At 41.9% G+C, this 18536-nt stretch overlaps 1 protein-coding gene across 3 annotated transcripts in view; it reads right to left on the minus strand.

Annotated features, from left to right (window-relative positions):
- clcn5b (chloride channel, voltage-sensitive 5b) overlaps positions 1–18536 on the minus strand; it is a 38971-nt gene that overhangs the window by 13338 nt on the left and 7097 nt on the right. For 2 of the 3 annotated variants that reach the window (XM_039822510.1, XM_039822509.1), the window contains exons 3-11: positions 7266–7435; positions 6652–6751; positions 5327–5514; positions 4477–4599; positions 3406–3612; positions 2728–2808; positions 1891–2125; positions 1425–1600; positions 414–554 (exon numbers count right to left, since the gene is read on the minus strand). In XM_039822510.1, coding sequence (XP_039678444.1) covers positions 414–554; positions 1425–1600; positions 1891–2125; positions 2728–2808; positions 3406–3612; positions 4477–4599; positions 5327–5514; positions 6652–6751; positions 7266–7435 — 1421 coding nt within the window. Of the gene's footprint in view, positions 1–413; positions 555–1424; positions 1601–1890; positions 2126–2727; positions 2809–3405; positions 3613–4476; positions 4600–5326; positions 5515–6651; positions 6752–7265; positions 7436–12224; positions 12423–18536 lie in introns of those variants that run through there. The other variant, XM_039822511.1, reaches the window with a different exon arrangement.

The raw sequence follows: 18536 nt of genomic DNA on the forward strand, positions 1-18536 counted from the left end.
GCTGTGAGTCATGTTGCTATGATTCATGTTACGCAGAGTTCAAAGAGAATGATGCATTAAAAGGTCCCATGGCATGAAAATTACACTTTATGAGGTTTATTAAGCTACAGAAACAGAAATGGCACATACTAAGGAAAGCTCATTGTGGGACTGGCTCTAGTGGCTGTAATTCTGAACCAAGGCTGAATTTCGGATTTCAGATACAGTATTAGGGGACCACTAAGGCCTATATAAAAGCATCCAAAAAGCAGCATGTCATGGGACATTTAACAAAAAAACAGGAGTTCAAAGGAGAGTGGTGACACTTGAACAGGTGACACTATTCAAAAAACAGTGCTCATAACAAGTATGCACAAGAGTGAGTGCAGGAGTGGATTTCAATGTTTGTGTCACGTTTGTGTGTCCGGACCAACCTTCATGCCGAAGGTAATCACAGTGACCATTATCTTGAAGACTAAGGCCAGGGCCAACTGCCACAGAGCGGTGTACAGGCCTTCTCCTGCCGGCCGGTCAGCGAGGCTGTTACCTACACCAGTTTCTGATGTGTTGGTTGGCTGGAATGAGTGTGTGGGAAGAACAGTAGCAGAGAAAGATAAACAGAGAGAAGATAATGAAGAAACAGAAGGGAGTCGGACAGAGAAACAAAAAACAAAAAAGGTGGAAAATACAGTACAGGCCAAAAGTTTGGACACACCTTCTCATTCAATGTGTTTTCTTTATTTTCATGACTATTTACATTGTAGATTCTCACTGAAGGCATCAAAACTATGAATGAACACGTATGGAATTATGTACTTAACAAAAAAGTGTGAAATAACTGAAAACATGTCTTATATTTTAGATTCTTCAAAGTAGCCACCCTTTCCTTTTTTTGATAACTCTGCAAACCCTTGGTGTTCTCTCAATGAGCTTCATGAGGTAGTCACCTGAAATGGTTTTCACTTCACAGGTGTGCTTTGTCAGGGTTAATTAGTGGAATTTTTTCCCTTATTAATAAAAAAAGCAAAGGGTGGCTACTTTGAAGAATCTAAAATATAAGACATGTTTTCAGTTATTTCACACTTTTTTGTTAAGTACATAATTCCATATGTGTTCATTCATAGTTTTGATGCCTTCAGTGAGAATCTACAATGTAAATAGTCATGAAAATAAAAAGGGAACGCATTGAATGAGAAGGTGTGTCCAAACTTTTGGCCTGTACTGTACATCTGAAGTTACTAAAAAGGGTAAATAAAACCGTAGTTTCAGGGATTTAGGTTATTATCTATAATATGACACAATTTCCACTTTGAAATGACAAACCAGACAAACTTGTTGACTTACTATCTCTCCAAACAATCTACTCCTTTCCCCAACACAAACACATATTCAACCTCTACACACAAACAAATCCCACACACAGACACACACGCACGCACACGCACCTGTTTGTAGCCGCAGAGCTGAGAGGAATCAAGCAGCGAGCAGTCGTTGAACAGCTCAGAGATGAGCTCGGCTCCACTCATCCTGGTGTAGCTGTTTGGGTAGGCGACCACGGCGGTCAAAGCTGTGACCACAAGCACCTCAATGACAGGGTAGTGACCCAAACGAGTAGTTTTACCTGTTAGTGACACAGAAACGGATAAATAGGCGTGCTGGGGTTAGAAAGAAATGAAAAGGGGTTTTTCCTTTATTTAGAACAGCTGAAGAGAGACAAGAAACGGGGAAGAGAGAGGGGGGATGACATGCAGCAAAGGGCCCCCCAGGTAGGACGCAAAGGACTGAGCCTACGTGGGGCACACGCTCCACCAGGTAACCTATAGGCCGTTTCATTCACCGTTCATTTAAATAAATAAGACTGTGTGTGCATCTGTTTAGGGCCCAAACATTCTGCATAACTTCACCACTCACGTCTCCTGCACCAGGCGATGTTGGCCCTGATGAACAGCGCCCCCCAGAGCCCTCCGAATATTCCCAGCAGGATGAAGGGGGCCAGCTCCAACATGTGCCACGGGGCGTGAAACTCCACGTAGAACAGCACAAGGCGGCTGTTTCCAAACGGATTGATGGAGCGCAGCGTGAAGGCCGCTACCAGGGCGGCGAAGAACGAACGCCAAAGGGTCTTCAGAGGGAAGTAATAACTCACCTGAAGGGGAAACAGAGACAGAGAAAAGAGAACTTTGAACTAACAGAGGAGCTACATTATTACATTATCCTTGAGCTTTGAGAAGCAGCACTCAGTGGGTGAAAGCGCCCTCCGTATATAGTCATCCAAAAACTCCTCAGGGTGTTTTGCTGAAGATTGATTAAAGCTGCCGAGACACATTCCCCAAACTATCAATGCAAACACCTGTTCATGATTTATTGTGCCCCAGTACGGTGCCAGTGCTGTGCAGTTTTCAGCATAGTCAGTGTGCAGAGTCACGTGTTCTAGAAAATTAAACAAGTGGGGGGGGGGAAAAAACTATTCAGATTAGTTTTGTTATCCATTGCTAATGAAGTAACTGGCAATTGCAGTGTTGTTCTGATGCAGAACACACAAGAAAATCGGACGCTTTGCGTTGTTCACTGTAATGAAATCAATTCTGCCTCAAGATTATGGGATATAATTGTGGTAGATTTTAAGTCTCGTGTTGTATTTAGATTATCCCCTGATGTTGTCTGAGGGGGATTACCAGACAAATGATTGGGTTGTTGATGATGATGGGCTAATCAGCGGCAAAGAAATCAATAAATAACAGTACTCACCTCCTCCAGGCTGAACAGGACTCCTCCAATGGGAGCACCGAAGGCCACAGACACACCTACTGCTGCTGCTGCCGACAACACCTACAAGCATGAAAATAAAACCAATCTGTATTGGAGTACAACTGAGACGTTAAACAAGAAAAAAAAAAAAAATCAACCAACAATCAAAGGAACTCTGCGTTCTCCTTTTTGTTGAAGGAACAGATGTTATCTGGTGCAGGCCATTTATTAGATAACAGCCAAGTCACAATAGGCTGATCAAAACCAGTAGTTCCCAATGGTTCTGTGATAAAGGCCAAATACAAACGCAGTGCACCAAAGCAGCGATTTTAAGCTATTCTTGCGATATGAAGTAAAAAACATTTATTAAAATAAGACATTTCTCTCTTTAGCTACTGCGTTTTCTAGTTTTTAGGGTAATATATTCAAAGACAAGAAGCAGTCTGTCATCTATTAACTCTCTTGTATGGAAGTAAAAAACAAATTAACCGCTAACAGCTGCAGAATTTGTAACCACAAAGAGCTTATCTCAACACTTTCCTTTAAGGGAGACTACCAAAACAACAGGAGTCCATTTTTTTTCCCTGCGGAATTCCCCAAAACTAGGACAGTGAATCCTAAACTAGCAATACAACCCCTCATTATTCACCTCCTCACCCAAACTGCCTCAGAGCCTACCTCTCGCCGCTTGGCCTCATTCTTGCGGTACTTTGTGAACAGATGACACAATATATTAGCACAGCAGCAGGCCACGTGTACCAGAGGGCCCTCCTTCCCTAAGCTGAGCCCAGACGAGACGGCTAAAACCAGGGTGATGGTCTTGATGATCAGGGTCCACTTCCCCAGGTAGCCACGGATGATGAACCCACTCAGGATGGTTTTAATCTGAGAGAGACGGAGAGAAAGAGAGCGTTTGCATGGATTAGTTTGTGTGTGTAGAGACTATCAGGATATGTCTGCGATTATGTTTGTGTTTATGTTAGGGAGGGATCTGTTTAATTATGCGGGTGTGAGCGTATATCCAAGATAAGTAAACAGTGAGGGAAAGGGAAGGAGAGAAAGCGGAGTTTGCGTTGTGGATATTTTTCTTTCAGATGAGATGTGCGTGGGCGTGCAGGAGCGGGTTGTGTTTGTGTGTCTTGTTCTGTATACATGAAATGGGCGAATCAGTTTGGATATGTTTGTGCTCAGTTGAGTTTTCTTGTATTTCCAGTGAGTGTAAGCAAATCTTCAGCTTTTCACTTCCTTAGAAATAAAGCGCGAAAGAACAGAGACGAAGAGAAAGTAAACACTGGTTGAGAGCGAAGAGGATGGAGGGAGAGCAGTCTTGGCTTTTAGGTTTAGCGTCCACTGAATGTCATTTGCCCTTTCATATCGTTTCAGTTTGGGTGTAAACAAATCAAAGTGATTAGACGCTGTAAAAAAAAAAAAAAAAAAAGAAAAAGTGAAAAAGGGAGGAACAGACAAGTAGTAGGACTCATGTACAAATGTTTATTAAAAGAAAAATAAATTGCACACAACTGAGCTATCACATCTCAAATTGTTTATTCTTGCAGCTTTATCATCATCCCGTTAAAATCCTGTCCCTGAACAAACATGCATAAATAAAGCAAACAATGAAGAATCAAATGAGAACAATTAAGAAAGTGAAAAACACTTTATGCACAGGAAATGGTCTTATGTCAAATGAGGCACTCCACAAATTGATGCTGCTTTTTAAATACATTATCATTTTGAGTGCAGTTTTACCTCTGGTATTCCTGAGCCACATGCATACGGAGCGAAGGCCCTGACCAGCGAGACCGCCAGGAAAGCGAAAAGTAAAGCCCAGAAGATGTACATCATGTAGTTCATTATGTAGGCAAACGGACCCTGCAGGGACACACAAAGACACACGCGTGTTAAATTCAATTCAATTCATTCAATTTTATTTTATTTATAGTTTCAAATCAAAACGGGAGTCATCTCAGGACACTTTACAGATAGAGTCGGTCTAGACCGCACTCTATAATTTACAAAGACCCAACAATTTCCCTCCCAAGAGCAAGCATTTGGTGCGACAGTGGCGAGGAAAAACTTCTTTTACAGGCAGAAATCTCGGACAGACCCTGGCTCTTGGGCGGGCGGCAGTCTGCCACTGCCGGGTGGGACACAGGAACACTGATACAGATATACAGATATGTAAAAATGTGTCTACTTATCTATAAATAAGTAGACACATGATCAGCTGTGGTGTTATATTGTGTCATGACAGCCTACAACCAGTAGATGGAACTAAAGCACCGTTACAACTAGAGAGACAATGACTGTACATGAAATCTTGCTAGAAGAGTGCTGTCATATATAAAATGCAAAAACTCTCTTCAAGCACTTAAGAAAATAGTAAGATATAATAAAATAGGCAGCCGCTGGATCATGACATGGAATTCATTTCGTTTTCATACTTCATTCAAGACATTTGCATTTATTAGCGCAACTTTCCTTTGTCAAACATATGCTTGAGAAAGCTTGGCTACAAGATGTGCATTTCATGGAAATAAGTGTTTAGAAGAAGACAATTTTCACTCTGGATTCAATTGGTTTTGTAATGTCCCCCTACCTCCGACGTCCCCGTTATGAGCTCAGCCCAGCTCTGCCACTGTGGACACTGGTCCCTCTCCTTAAACGTCGTCTCGTTGGACGTCCAGCAGCAGTGCTCGTGGTTGAACCAGAAGCCGATGAGACAAACCCCTTCCTTCATGTCAGTCAGCCAGTGGGCTGCGATGTCGATGCCGCCGGCTAAAGCACCTGGGAGAGAGAAGGATGCGTTCGGGACAAGGAGAAACATTTGTGCTGAGCGTGTTTCCACTCCGTCCAAAACACAGAAGCTAACTTTATAGTTCTCTGTGGTTGAAGCTGTGTTAACATGGACCGAGCAAACATCTATCATCAATTGTCACATTCGTCCTTGTGTTCTAGGTCTAAACTTAACTTTTTTGGCTTGCCAACATAATAAATATTCTTTTTCTTTGCAATTATGTCTCCCTGCTGCCTATTTTCAGTGCTATTTTGTCACTCTGCACCTGCTGCCTGTCACCACATGGGAACTGACTTTCAGCTAAAGCACAGGCAGCACAGAACCAAGAGGAACGGGTTTGTCTTCAGAAAGATTACTATCTTAACGGATAACTAAATGCTGTACTGTCAATTCAACTCATTGTGCGGTAAATTTCAGGAAAGATACATCTAGCGGTGCAGATAGTTTGCCACACAAATACAAATGAGAGAAAAGGAATTTGGTTTGTAGTGTCCAAAGCATTCAAGGTCCCATATTGTAAAAAGTGAGATTATTTTTATTTAATCTTTTTATAAAGCAGGTCAAAAAGCAGTCAAAAATAAATACTGTCGAAATATCAAAACGCTCAATCCACAGAGAAATGCACAATGCCTGCATTCAGAAACGGTGCCTTTAAATGAGCCGGCTGGACTTCTGTATGGTTCTGATGTCACAACTATACTATATTTAGGTAGAAAGTGCCGTTGCAGTGCTGTTACAGTCATTCCCCGGCTGCAATGACGGTGCAGAGACTCAGAGCCCGCAGATGCAGAAGACCCAGAAACGCTGACCAATCAGAGCACACTGGGCTTTCGGGAGGGGGGACTTCAAGACACAGTCAAATAATGAAAAATCATGTTTTTCTAAACAATAAAGCAAGTAAACATGTTCTAGTAGGAACCGAAAAATACAAGTATGAACCTGAAAATGAGCATCATATGGTACCTTAACAAAATATTTTTACAACATTGTAGTCAACAGTGTTTTTCCAGAAACAATTTCCCAGTTTGTCAGAATAAACGACCTTCACTCAAGCCAAGCGGATCACATTTCACATGCATTAAACAGAATGAGTCCAGACAGAGCTTAAAGAAATATAGGGCCACTACCTGACATCAGTCCCACTAGAAGCATGAGCAGCCATCCAGAGAAGGCATCACTGATGCTGTGCAGCAGAGCCACAGTCGACAGTTTGCTCTTATTGGTGATCTGGATGCACATGGAGATGAGAAGATCAATATTAGAGAGTGATTACTGTCATCATTATATTATTTGGTTTCATGTCCTAGAGTATATTGCATTACATAGGGTATCAGGGATACTTTACATTTATGTTACTGCTGCAGTGCTAGAAATCATGTAGTCAAGTAATGTACTTTTAGTTTGTACAGTTTCTTCAACATTTTACTGTTTCTTTTGGTTATTTAAACTCTTGGCCGTGTTCTATTAACATAGAAAAACCAGCTACTATCAAGAGCAAACTGCATAACCTCAAGTCTCCACTTTCTAGGTGTGAATCTGTGGAGCTATAAATATAAACACTGAGGAGGGCGTGAAGAGAAAGATGTTAGACATGGTGGTTTGTCTCGTCTTAAACTGATACCTAGAGAGCATTCTTGTTACAGGTATGATAGTGAAGTAAACGGTACCGAATAACAATGATCTAGCTAAGGTTTTTACACTCTTTCCCGTCCTTAAAAACACACAGTGCTATTTTTCGTACCTCTCTGTGTCGGTCGCGGTCCTTGCTTTTCTCTCTGACCCAGTCGATGGTGTTGAAGTCTTCGTAGGTGCCCACCCCAGGCAGCGGGTCCTCCAGGGGGTCCACAAGTTTACTGGGGCCGTTACCGTTCATACCGGCTGCTCTGCTGCTGCTGCGCTCCTCATAACCTCCTGGGAGGGACGGACAGGGAGCGAGAGAAAACAGGGAAGAGAGAGATGCACATTAACATCCTCACACCCAAACGCCAGCCTCTCGCTTGCTACCACGTTGTTCTTGCCTTGTCATTATATGCATTTTGTTCTATTGTTTTCAGCCATGCTGTGTTTCATTTAAATATTTTGTTTGTGACTTGCATGTTACTTGGGCTTTTTGTGGTCATAAAAGGACATACTTCCACAGAATGAAGGAACAAGTACGTATGGGAACTCCTTCACACACACACACACACACACACACAGTTCAGCAGTGTTTACCACACAACATATACTGTTATTATACAGTGATTTGTTTTGATCTGCTGCAACACAGAGTCCCAGTGTGAACTGATTTCAGCATGTCAACATATACTCTCACTTACACCTACTCTAATATCTAGAATCTGCACAATCACAGCCAAGAGTATACAGTGGTTGGAAATTACTTTCAAGACAAAAAGTCTAAAGCACTGCAGTGTTCATTACACCTCAAAATACAAAATGATGGATGTAACAAACAACATAATACTCCTTTCACTTTATTTCATTTTGAAAACGTAGTTTTGTGCTGAGGGTGGTCCAAAGGGAAAAGTCGTGGGAGTTATTAAAGTCAAAAAGGGGTTTCAGCATAGTCTGGCTATCACCAGACCAAGCTCAATCTTAGTCTGGGGAGTCTGCTCTGCATTTGCTACTGCACAAGAGGCATGAGCAACGGGCATAGTTCAAATGACTCTGTACGCAATTGGATAGTCCTTCAACCAATCAGACGTAGCAGCGACAGCGGCATCAATGGGTTGCTGCGCTTCGCTGCTTGGTCACTTCTCTATCATCATCGTGTTAAACCCGCCAATAGCGCGCCAGGTGGATAAGCCAGTTTGTGATTGGTCCCCGCAAAAGTAACGGAAATAGGATAGATAAATGTACAGGTTTCCAGCCTGAGCTGCAGGGAGAAACCAAATTTCTGGCAGATCAGGCTGGGTTTACCCAGTCTAGTTTCAGCATGAATTTCATCTGCAAATTTCATTAAAAACATGAATTCTTTAAAAAGGACAGTGAATATGAACTTTGGTGTCAGATGTAAGATCATGTTGGGCTCCAAAATCCTAGTAAAGCATCCTCTGGAGACTTTGAATTTGTAGTAGCTGTCAAAATATCAACAAAGTGTTGAATGGACAACTTGAGATAGTCTAGCAAAAAGTTTTAATAAAAAGCTAATCTAGAAAATCTTGATCTTTTTTAAATAATGAATATGTGTTTATATTTGATAGAATTCATCTTTTTACAAGAACATGTGCTCCTCCAAAGATGGATATGTCAGCAGCAATCTGGATGCACTCAGCTCTGAAGCCCATCTTAAAACACTCACACACACACACACACACACACACACACACACACACACACACACACACACACACACACACACACACACACACACACACACACACACACACACACACACACACACACACACACACACACACACACACACACACACACACACACACACACACACACACACAGAAAGTGCTAGCAGTAGCAAACCCGCTGTTATTGCTGACTATTGTTACTGAGCCAAGTCAAATGGGGAGAACAGTGCACAAAGGAGCAACAAAAAATGGGTATTGTGACCTACTGTTGTAATATACATTAGATAACATTATTCTTGACAATGCTGTATTAATGAGTGTCTGAGGCAAAGACACACAAAGCTACGAGTTTGACTTCAGCTGCATTCTCTCAAGCTTGAGTACGTGGCAGCGTCTCGGCTACAGACAGCAACAATTACCAGACAGCAGCAACCAATCACAACCAGCTCTGGACGGAAACAGGAAACGACACAGGAAGTTCTGATTCATGTCGGGTGTAAGCACCCAACAACAGATTTGAGACGAGTCATTATGGGACCAAAACAATCGTCATCAAAATAAAAATGGGTTTTCATTCGAGTATTAATGGAGGACATAATAGGAATGTAAATGATGGTGGAGGTGGTGCTTCCTGTCTGTGTGAGGAAACAGAAGTTTAACAAGCTTATTGTGAGAAAAGACGCTGTTACTGAGAGAAGAAACTGACGGGGGGGTCTACATGCTGGACTAAAACATTAAGGCAATCACTAGCAATACTTCATCCCATTAAAACTGCTAAAATCTGGGGAGGCCTCTAGCTCACCCAGTAAGAGCTTTCGCCCCATGTTGGCTGAGTCCTGCAGCGGCGCGGGTTCCAATCCAACCGGCTGCCCTTTGCTGCATGTCATCCCCCATCTCTCTCCCCCTTTCATGTCTATCCACTGTCACTATATAATTAAGGAAAAAAGCCCCCAAAAAATTATCTTAAAAAAGGTCCCATGGCATGAAAATTTCACTTTATGGAGTTTTTTTTAACATTAATATGAGTTCCCCCAGCCTGCTTATGGTCCCCCAGTGGCTAGAAATGGTGATAGGTGTAAACCGAGCGCTGGGTATCCTGCTCTGCCTTTGAGAAAATGAAAGCTCAGATGGGCCGATCGGGAATCTTGCTCCTTATGAGGTCATAAGGAGCAAGGTTACCTCCCCTTTCTCTGCTTTGCCCGCCCAGAGAATTTGGCCAACCCATGAGAGACAGAGACATCATGGCTTTCAAACGAGCATAGTGGCAGTTATGTAGGCTACGGCGAGAGCTCTGCGTGGAGCCTCCGCACAACTGTAAAACGGCCTTAAGGAAAGCTCATTGTGGGACTGGCTCTAGTGGCTGTAATTCTGCACCAAGGCTGAATTTTGGGAAATAGACTTCAGATACAGTTTTAGGGGACCACTAAGGTCTATATAAAAGAGACTTCAGATACAGTATTAGGGCATCCAAAGAGCACCATGTCATGGGACCTTTAAAAAAAACATAATGCTCAAATCTTAATCTACACCATCTTTACTTCAGAAACACCAGCCACATTTCCAACATGACACTTGCAGGGAGGAGAACATTGGCATTTATTAATACAAAAGGGTTTACACACCTAAGCTGACTAGTTATACTGGTTGTAAACACCAAGTGGCTCCAAGAATGTCTGTCTGTCTGTCTCACAGAGATACTAGTCTGGCTCTACTAATGTACATTGCTGGGAGCCAATGGAGTTATTTCTATAAATTAGAAGAAGAGTGGGAAGTCACACTGCACCAAAAAGCGAAGTACTACTAATTGCTCATAAATTAACTTCTGAATATGTATGTAATTGTATCTACACAATTATATCTACAGTCTGCCCAGTACAACCTCAGTCATGTACAGGTCATAGGCACACTGACAGCAAAACATGTTTATTTCTTCAAAACTCTGGCTCAACTTAAGAATACATCACCATCTACAAGGCGTCAGGGATTGTAATAACCTAAAACGTAACTAGATCCGGTGTTAGCTAGAACAATGTGGAGGGAAGATTAATGGAATAACAATCACACTTTCTTTTTATTTCCTTTTATTTTAAGACATTTTGTCACTTAGCTTGTGCTAACAATTTGTTGTACTGCTGGCATATTAAAGCGGTTATCCACCTTCCCCTTTTTAATCAATTAGCCTGGCTGTCAAACGCATGCTGGGATAGGCTGTGGAGCCCTAATAACCCTGTACAGGACTGGCTAACAAATGAAAGAATGGAAAATGTTTGGCTGGTATGGGCTGCTAATGGACATCAACACCTGTCTGAGAACCTTAAAAACAAATGTTGCGGAGATGCGAAAATATTGATTCTCCCGTTATTCTTTACCAATCTCTTTTGACTGCCCTTAATATGACAGACACATTTCCCAACTCTCAAAATCATCCACTGTAGAAAAAAATACAGTATGAGCCATAGCCACATTTGGACCAGCCTTTGTCTGGTTAGATTTCTCCATTTTCCAGATTTGGATGATGTGTTATTGTTATTTATAGAGTAAATACTTTAAGTCCTTGTGTGCCCTTTTCTATTTCAGTTGGATTTACCGCATTTAAAAAACACACAACAACTGTGACCTTTGCACCTTATTCATGACAGCCAAAACAGCCTAGAGAGAATGCAGTCACATAACCCAAACACACTTGAAGAGAATAACAGGAATTTTTCATTTTCAAAAAAATTAAAAAGGGGGCAAATCTGATACAAGTTACAATATACAGCATAATATAAAAATGGAAAATCAGACTAAAGCCATCAGGAAGCTATCAATATTCACTGCTCTAAATAAAGTGGAGCAAGAAGCAAAAGACAACTAAAGAAAACAAGTGGTAAGGATCGGAGTTTGACCGCAGCTGTAAATTCATGTCCGTGTAACGTAAGAACAGCCTCTGTTCAATCAAACTTTATAACACAATGTGCTTCGTACAAAAGCAACAGTTGACCCCAAACATGCATTGGTAGGGGACACACACACACACAGTTTATTTCTGTCATGCAGGCTGCAGTACAGAAACATTAACCAATGTCTTAATGATTAAACTCCAGTGTTAAGTTTTAAGGTATCAGCAAAAACACAACTAAGCCAAATAAAGACTTGTTAAAGTTTGTAAAACCAATCACAAAAAGATAGCTGCAGTGAAGGTGAAAAAAAAAATGTATACAACTGGTTACTCAAGCAAGACCTATATCAGCAGTCTAACAAAAGATGACGACAGCCTTTCTTCTCATCGTAAATGCATTTAAAACTCCCTCTGCATGAGAGCAGATTTGATCAGACAGCAAAAAAAAAAAAAAAAAAAAATCAGAGCTACAAACAAAGCCCTCCTACACACTCTTCCTGGGTCCCAAACTCACCATTTTCAGTCAGAACCTCCTCATCCAGATGCTTAGTCCAGAACTCCCAGTCCATCTCTCCTTTCCTGGCCCCAAACACAACCAGCTGAGTATCCTCAGCCAGTGTTAAAACTCTAACTGGAAATCGCTTTCCTCCTCTGCACTCCTCTAGGAAGTGGACTCCTGACAGAGCACTCCCTTATTGGCCAGAGAGCCCTGGGAATGAGTTAGGATTGGCTAATCTAGCCTGGGAAGTAAATGACGATTTGGTTTTTGTATTGGTGCCGAGTGCTTGTGAGCTCTCTCTCTGATTGGCTGAGGTGGTTCTCTGCGTTAACAGGAGGTCATTTTTGTTTAAAAGGTCTTGAGCTTTTGAATCCTGTGGGACCTCGATAGATTTCAGGAAGGGAGGCTGTGTGATGCAAGGTGCCGGTGTGACGGGGTCAGGCTGTGGGTACATTCACTTTGAATTCAGTCAATTCTGGGAACGCAGTCCTTTTGAACATGGAAAGCTCTCAAAATAAATACACTGAAGAAAAATGTGAAACGTTTTGTTTTTAAAATCAGTAGTATAAAAAAGAAAAAGACATGAAGTTCACAAAATTAAGTAGTGAACAGAATTTAATTAAACTAAACTATCATGAAACTCTGATAACATATTTCAGAGACACTTAATGATGAAGTTAACATTTTGGAACTGAACTGAAATTAAACCACTAATTCGTACCCTGCTCTGACCTCAGGAGAAGTAGGTTAACTTACTTCCTGTCACACAAAAGGTCTAAGTTAGACCTCCATGAGATATACAGTACTGTGTATTTAAAGTAGATAGGGGTAAACCACGATCAAATTCTTTTGCCACATTGAAAAGGCTTACATTAAAAGACTGGGACTGGAATGTGGCAACTGTTTAACCCCTTACTTTCTGTCTGACGGCTTGATTTTCTTGGAAAAACTGTGCAAAGCCAAACCCAAAGTTAGTTACAATGGCACATTTCTGCAATGATTAAATTAAGTGATTCATGTGAGTAACTTAATTATGAGAGGTTTCAGCTTATGGCCTTGGAAGTCCCCGGGAGAAGGCAACAAGAAGCCAAGAGGTGTCGCAATATGGTTGCTCTTACTGCCACAAGTAAACACGGACATTAAAATTGACAGGAAATAAAAGTGGTAAGTTGTTGCCAAGGGGTAATAGTGACGCTGCAGTCGTGCTACACGGTTTCCTCTGAATCAATCAAGCATGTTAATTATTGATGCTATTTATTTTAATAAGCATCCATCTACTTTCTATAGACTGTCCAGTCCAAGGAGCTGAATCCTATCCTAGCATCCACAGAGGCGGGTGCACCCAGGGCAGGATGCCTGTCTATCGCAGGGTTGACGGACCAACATGAGCATCTAAAAAGGAAAACTGACGGTGCTAACATCTGAGCTGCCACGCGTGATCACCACATCACCATGTTAAAACATCAACATGGTGGCGCTGTCAAGCAACCAAACACACAAGAATCCGGTCTACAACTTCCAACGCCAGAAGCAAAAGATATATTTCAAAAAGCACAGTGAAAACCGATCCAGTATTGGTACTTCTCAGAAAAATGGGTCAGCAACTCAGTCCTTGGAGCAACTCTGCTCGTTTCCAGTAAAGGATGGCCTGCTGAGCTCAGCACTTACTCTGTTCCTGTCAGAGAGAGAGAGAGAGAGAGAGAGAGAGAGAGAGAGAGAGAGAGAGAGAGAGAGAGAGAGAGAGAGAGAGAGAGAGACCTAATCTTACATTTTACAGAACAGAAGATACTCCCAGTGAGAATAAACTTAACCAGTGTTTCACTCATAATCCTCATGCCTCTCACACACCCACACACACGTTTCCAGTAAGGATTTGAACCTTGCACTCCTGCTGTCTTGTTGCCATGGGAATTGGCATCTCATGTGACCCCCGTGACGCTTTGCGACTACAAACAAGCATCTCTGGAACATGTTTACGGACTGTCATTGCTCTGCTAAGCCCAACTTTTTAGCTCCTATTTACTGGGTCAGAGGAAAACTGAATAAAAGACGGAATGTGCGTCTCTGCGGTAGATTCAATTAGATAAAGATAAAGTTTTCCATGTGCTGGAAAGAAACGTTTAAATATGAGGATATGATGCAACCGTCCTGCTGGAAAACTACAGAGACAGCTTCACAGAAACCTGGCTCAGATGTTACAGGGAAGGAAGCACTTTAAAAGCACTTTGAAAGAATTTCTATCAAGTCAAGATTTCCTTTCATTGACGTTTTGAACACAATAAACCTACGCTGTTTATTCAAACTACTTTTCTTTGAAACAAACTGACTGAAACACGTGCAGCATTAAATATCAAAAAGTGCCAAGTCCTGAAATTCGGCATTAGATTCTTAGTTGTGTTGCTCGATCACATATTTCCTGATTTAAAACCGAACACTTTTGCTTGCACTGATGCAAAATTGCTAAACACTTTCTGGTTCCTGCTCCTCAAATGTTAGGATTTCCTGAATTTCTCCAAATTGGTAGATAAAATGATACTGAAAATTATTGTTATTTACGGCTCTATTTCAAACAATACCCGAACCCGAGATGACACCATAATATATATTGTGAAATTGCTACATCTCAGTGAGAAGCTGGATGGGCGGGCTTATAATCTGCCCACAACATCTCACCAGAGGATTTCTGGCCTCATGAGTGGTCTCAGTAACAAAAAGCTTATGCAGGATGTTCTATCTCAAACCAAACCTTTATAAGCATAATGTAAGATAAAAACATGAATCAGAGTTCTTGTGAATGTGACTCATTCAGTGTTTGAGTCACACCTTTCAATAGTTATGTCAGCATGATTATGACCACAAGGCTCGGGCATCTTGGGGTTTACAAGTAAGTCTGCAATTGTACTGGCAGCTGCTGACTGCATGAGTGTAAAGAAGGGTACAGCAGTAAAAAGAAGAATATGTTAGCTCAGCTGAGGTGGTTCGGGCATCTGGTAAGGATGCCGCCTCGGCGCCTCCCTAGGGAGGTGGTCCAGGCACGTCCAGCTGGGAGGAGGCCTCGGGGAAGACCCAGGACTAGGTGGAGGGATTATATCTCCAACCTGGCCTGGGAACGCCTCGGGATCCCCCCAGTCGGAGCTGGTCAATGTGGCTCGGGAAAGGGAAGTTTGGGGTCCCCTGCTGGAGCTGCTCCCCCCGCGACCCGATACCGGATAAGCGGACGAAGATGGACGGATGGATGGAAGCTCAGCAAATCCCTTCTTCCTTGCTAGGATGAAAGAGGAATGTTTACTACTACTACTACTACTACTACTACTACTACTACTACTACTACTACTACTACTACTACTACTACTACTACTACTACTACTACTACTACTACTACTACTACTACTACTACTACTACTACTACTACTACTGAGGCAAAGCTGTTACAGATTAACAGCTCTTCAAAATGTCCCTGGATGACCTTTACTAGGGCTGCACAATGTAAAGTGTTTTCATCAAAAACACATTGCGAAAGGTAGACACTGTAGAAATATCTCCTCAGTATTAAAGTTGTATTATAATTGTGTCGCTTATTGCTGTGAGTGGAGTGTAGTTATTGTATTCCCTGTATAATAGGCTAGCACAGATGGTTTTGCTTAAAGCTTTGAATACAGTTTATTAAAAGGGTGCCGTAGGTAGGATTGGGAACATCGACAACTTCTCAGTCCCACCCCCTTTTCTGCTAAAGCCCAAAACGGTGTCCTAAGCCCCTCCCCCCACAAGGGAGAATGAATGTGTGTGCATGAGCAGTGATTGACAGGTAGTTAGACACCCCCATCCTGGCCATGATTGGTGCATCTGATCGCACTACAGGCTGTTTGTGGTGCCAGAGGAGCCGGATTTTTTAAATTACCTGCTTCGTGTAGTTCTACTCGTACATAGGGTCAGTTTCAACAAATATGACAGAAAGTTAGTTTTATAAGGTTTACCTACTGCATCTTTAATGTGATTGTGTTAGAAATTGTTTCTGTACCACAAAGAGAAGTAAAACAACAGGAAATGACTGGTTAGGATGGTGTGTGTTTGTTTCGGTGGAGGGGAAAAGGTTACAGAGAAGCAAGAAGAGGAAGTGGAACCAGACAAAGAAGAAGACTCACACCTGGCTGCAGTGAAGATAGCAGCACAAACGTGCACACACAAACTCACACACACTCTGCCTGGAAACGGAGAAGACACCACCCGAAGAGGAGACAATAGGAAGAGAGGGACAGTTAGAAACGGGGCTCACAATCGAGGAGAGGCCTGGTGGACCTGAGCTCCGTACTTTAATGTCTGGATGCTAGGGAAACTTAGTCTCTGTCTGTGAACTCACGTGTTTTGTACTTTCGGAATACTGTACTAGTAAAGTTACTTGACTTGAACCTATCGTCTCAGCAATTGATTCCAGGGTTCTGGTGAACTATTTGACATTAACGGACTCGCGGGGAATTGATAGGCAGATCGCTACAACACTAGGAGATTTTTTTTTGTGTTAGTTCGAAAGAAAATATCAGTAGAAAACTGCACTTTCAAACATAATGGTCATTGTTTTTTTAGTGATGCCTTTAAATTCAATTCAATGTTCAATTTGTTCAATTAAACAATGTTGGAAATGATTTCCTTTCATTTGTTTTAAATTCAACAAGCAATTTGTTTGTTTTCTTAACAGAATACTGAAAGCAGCAGAACTGAATAAACATCTGTTTATTTATCGCAAATCATTTCGGTGTTGCAATATTCAACGTTATCGCATATGTTCCTCATATCGTGCAGCCCTGACCTTTACTTTACCCACTTTCTGCAGAAGCCAGTGATGTGAGATTTTACATAACACATAAAGCAAAAAAAGTTCTGATGATCAAAGGTAAGCGTTTCATTTAACAGCTTGTTGGTCTTCTTCAAAGAAAAACCTGCAATCGCCATTCTTAGCATGAAACAATGCTTTCCATTTCTTTTATTAATATGACCATTCACTCATTTCTTTCCTCTTTTCTCACCTCTTCCGTTTCCTGTTTAATGCAGTCGCCACATGTGACCTCGTAAAGTAAACATTGTGGTATTAAAGACTCATTCTTGTCAATCATTACATCCTGTTGTTACCAGTTTAGGTGTTGACAGCCCCTCTCTTCTAGCCTGGTCCTACCAGATTCTGGTACATTTCATTTGTACAGAGAGTCTGGCCACTCTCCATTGACAAGTGTTAACTTCCTTGAAGGCAGGTACTCTGTTGAAGTTTAAAACTATTGGATCTGCCCAGAGCCACTCTGGATCTGCCATAACCAATCGCTAACGTTTGGTCGTGATGTATGTCATGCGCATGTGCAACAAGAGGGGAGACCGACAACAACTATCGGCTTATATTTAGCATTAGCATCGCTAGCGTTAGCCTTAGCCAACTCCCTTCACCACTAACTGAGCGAGCTGGAAAATCTAACTTTTCCCGAACCCCGTGGGGAGGAGGGCCACAACATCATGGCCACCAACACAACTCAGCAAAGATTGTTCTGTCTCGGGCTTTAACTTCTGTTAACGTCATCGTTCTCAGCCACTCCCTCTGTTCGCTGATTGGACCGCCAAATATTTGGCCGGAGAAAACCCAAGAATACACCGCAAACCCAGACTGAGTACTGAAGGAAAATGAAAATTGAGCGGAAGTACGTAGGAGGGCGGAGCCAGGCTCTCTCTGGCAGTTCTTTTTCTTTCTATTTTTAAAGATCAACAGTTTTTATTTTGTTTCAAAACTCAGAACATACAGCTCCCCTTCTTGTTGTTGTTGTTTTTTTGACTTTTTCATCTCTTCAAAGATAGATGGTTTGGTTTTCCTCTCGACTTCTTACGCTTTTTGATGCTAAAAAACTACTATCTCACTTAAACCAGAAAGTGAAAAAATATGTGTGTTCAAGGCCCAGGCTGCAGCTCCTTAGCCATCTCTCTCTGCTTCCTCTTGTCAATAAAACATTACTACAGTTACAGGGGTCAAGTGGTATCGAGCGTCCACACTGTAAATTTTAATGACTTCAAGTATTCTAAGAAAATGATGGGGACAATAAAAGCAACACAGTCCCTATACAGTTTTAGTCTGAATGCATATTTGGCTGTTATCACCTCGTTTCAGTCTTCATCTTGTTCAAAAACTAAAATAACACAGAGGCAGAAAAGCCAGGCGGCCAGGACAAGCAGTGACATGCTTCCTTCCTTTAGACAGCAAAGGCTTTCATGGGAATGGTGGTCTTTCAAAACGCCGCACACCATATTGGATGAAAAGCATAACGATAAAAAAAAAATCTTATCCATTCATCTGAT

Source organism: Perca fluviatilis, chromosome 14 (assembly GCF_010015445.1).
Source record: "Perca fluviatilis chromosome 14, GENO_Pfluv_1.0, whole genome shotgun sequence".
NCBI classification, from domain to species: domain Eukaryota; kingdom Metazoa; phylum Chordata; class Actinopteri; order Perciformes; family Percidae; genus Perca; species Perca fluviatilis.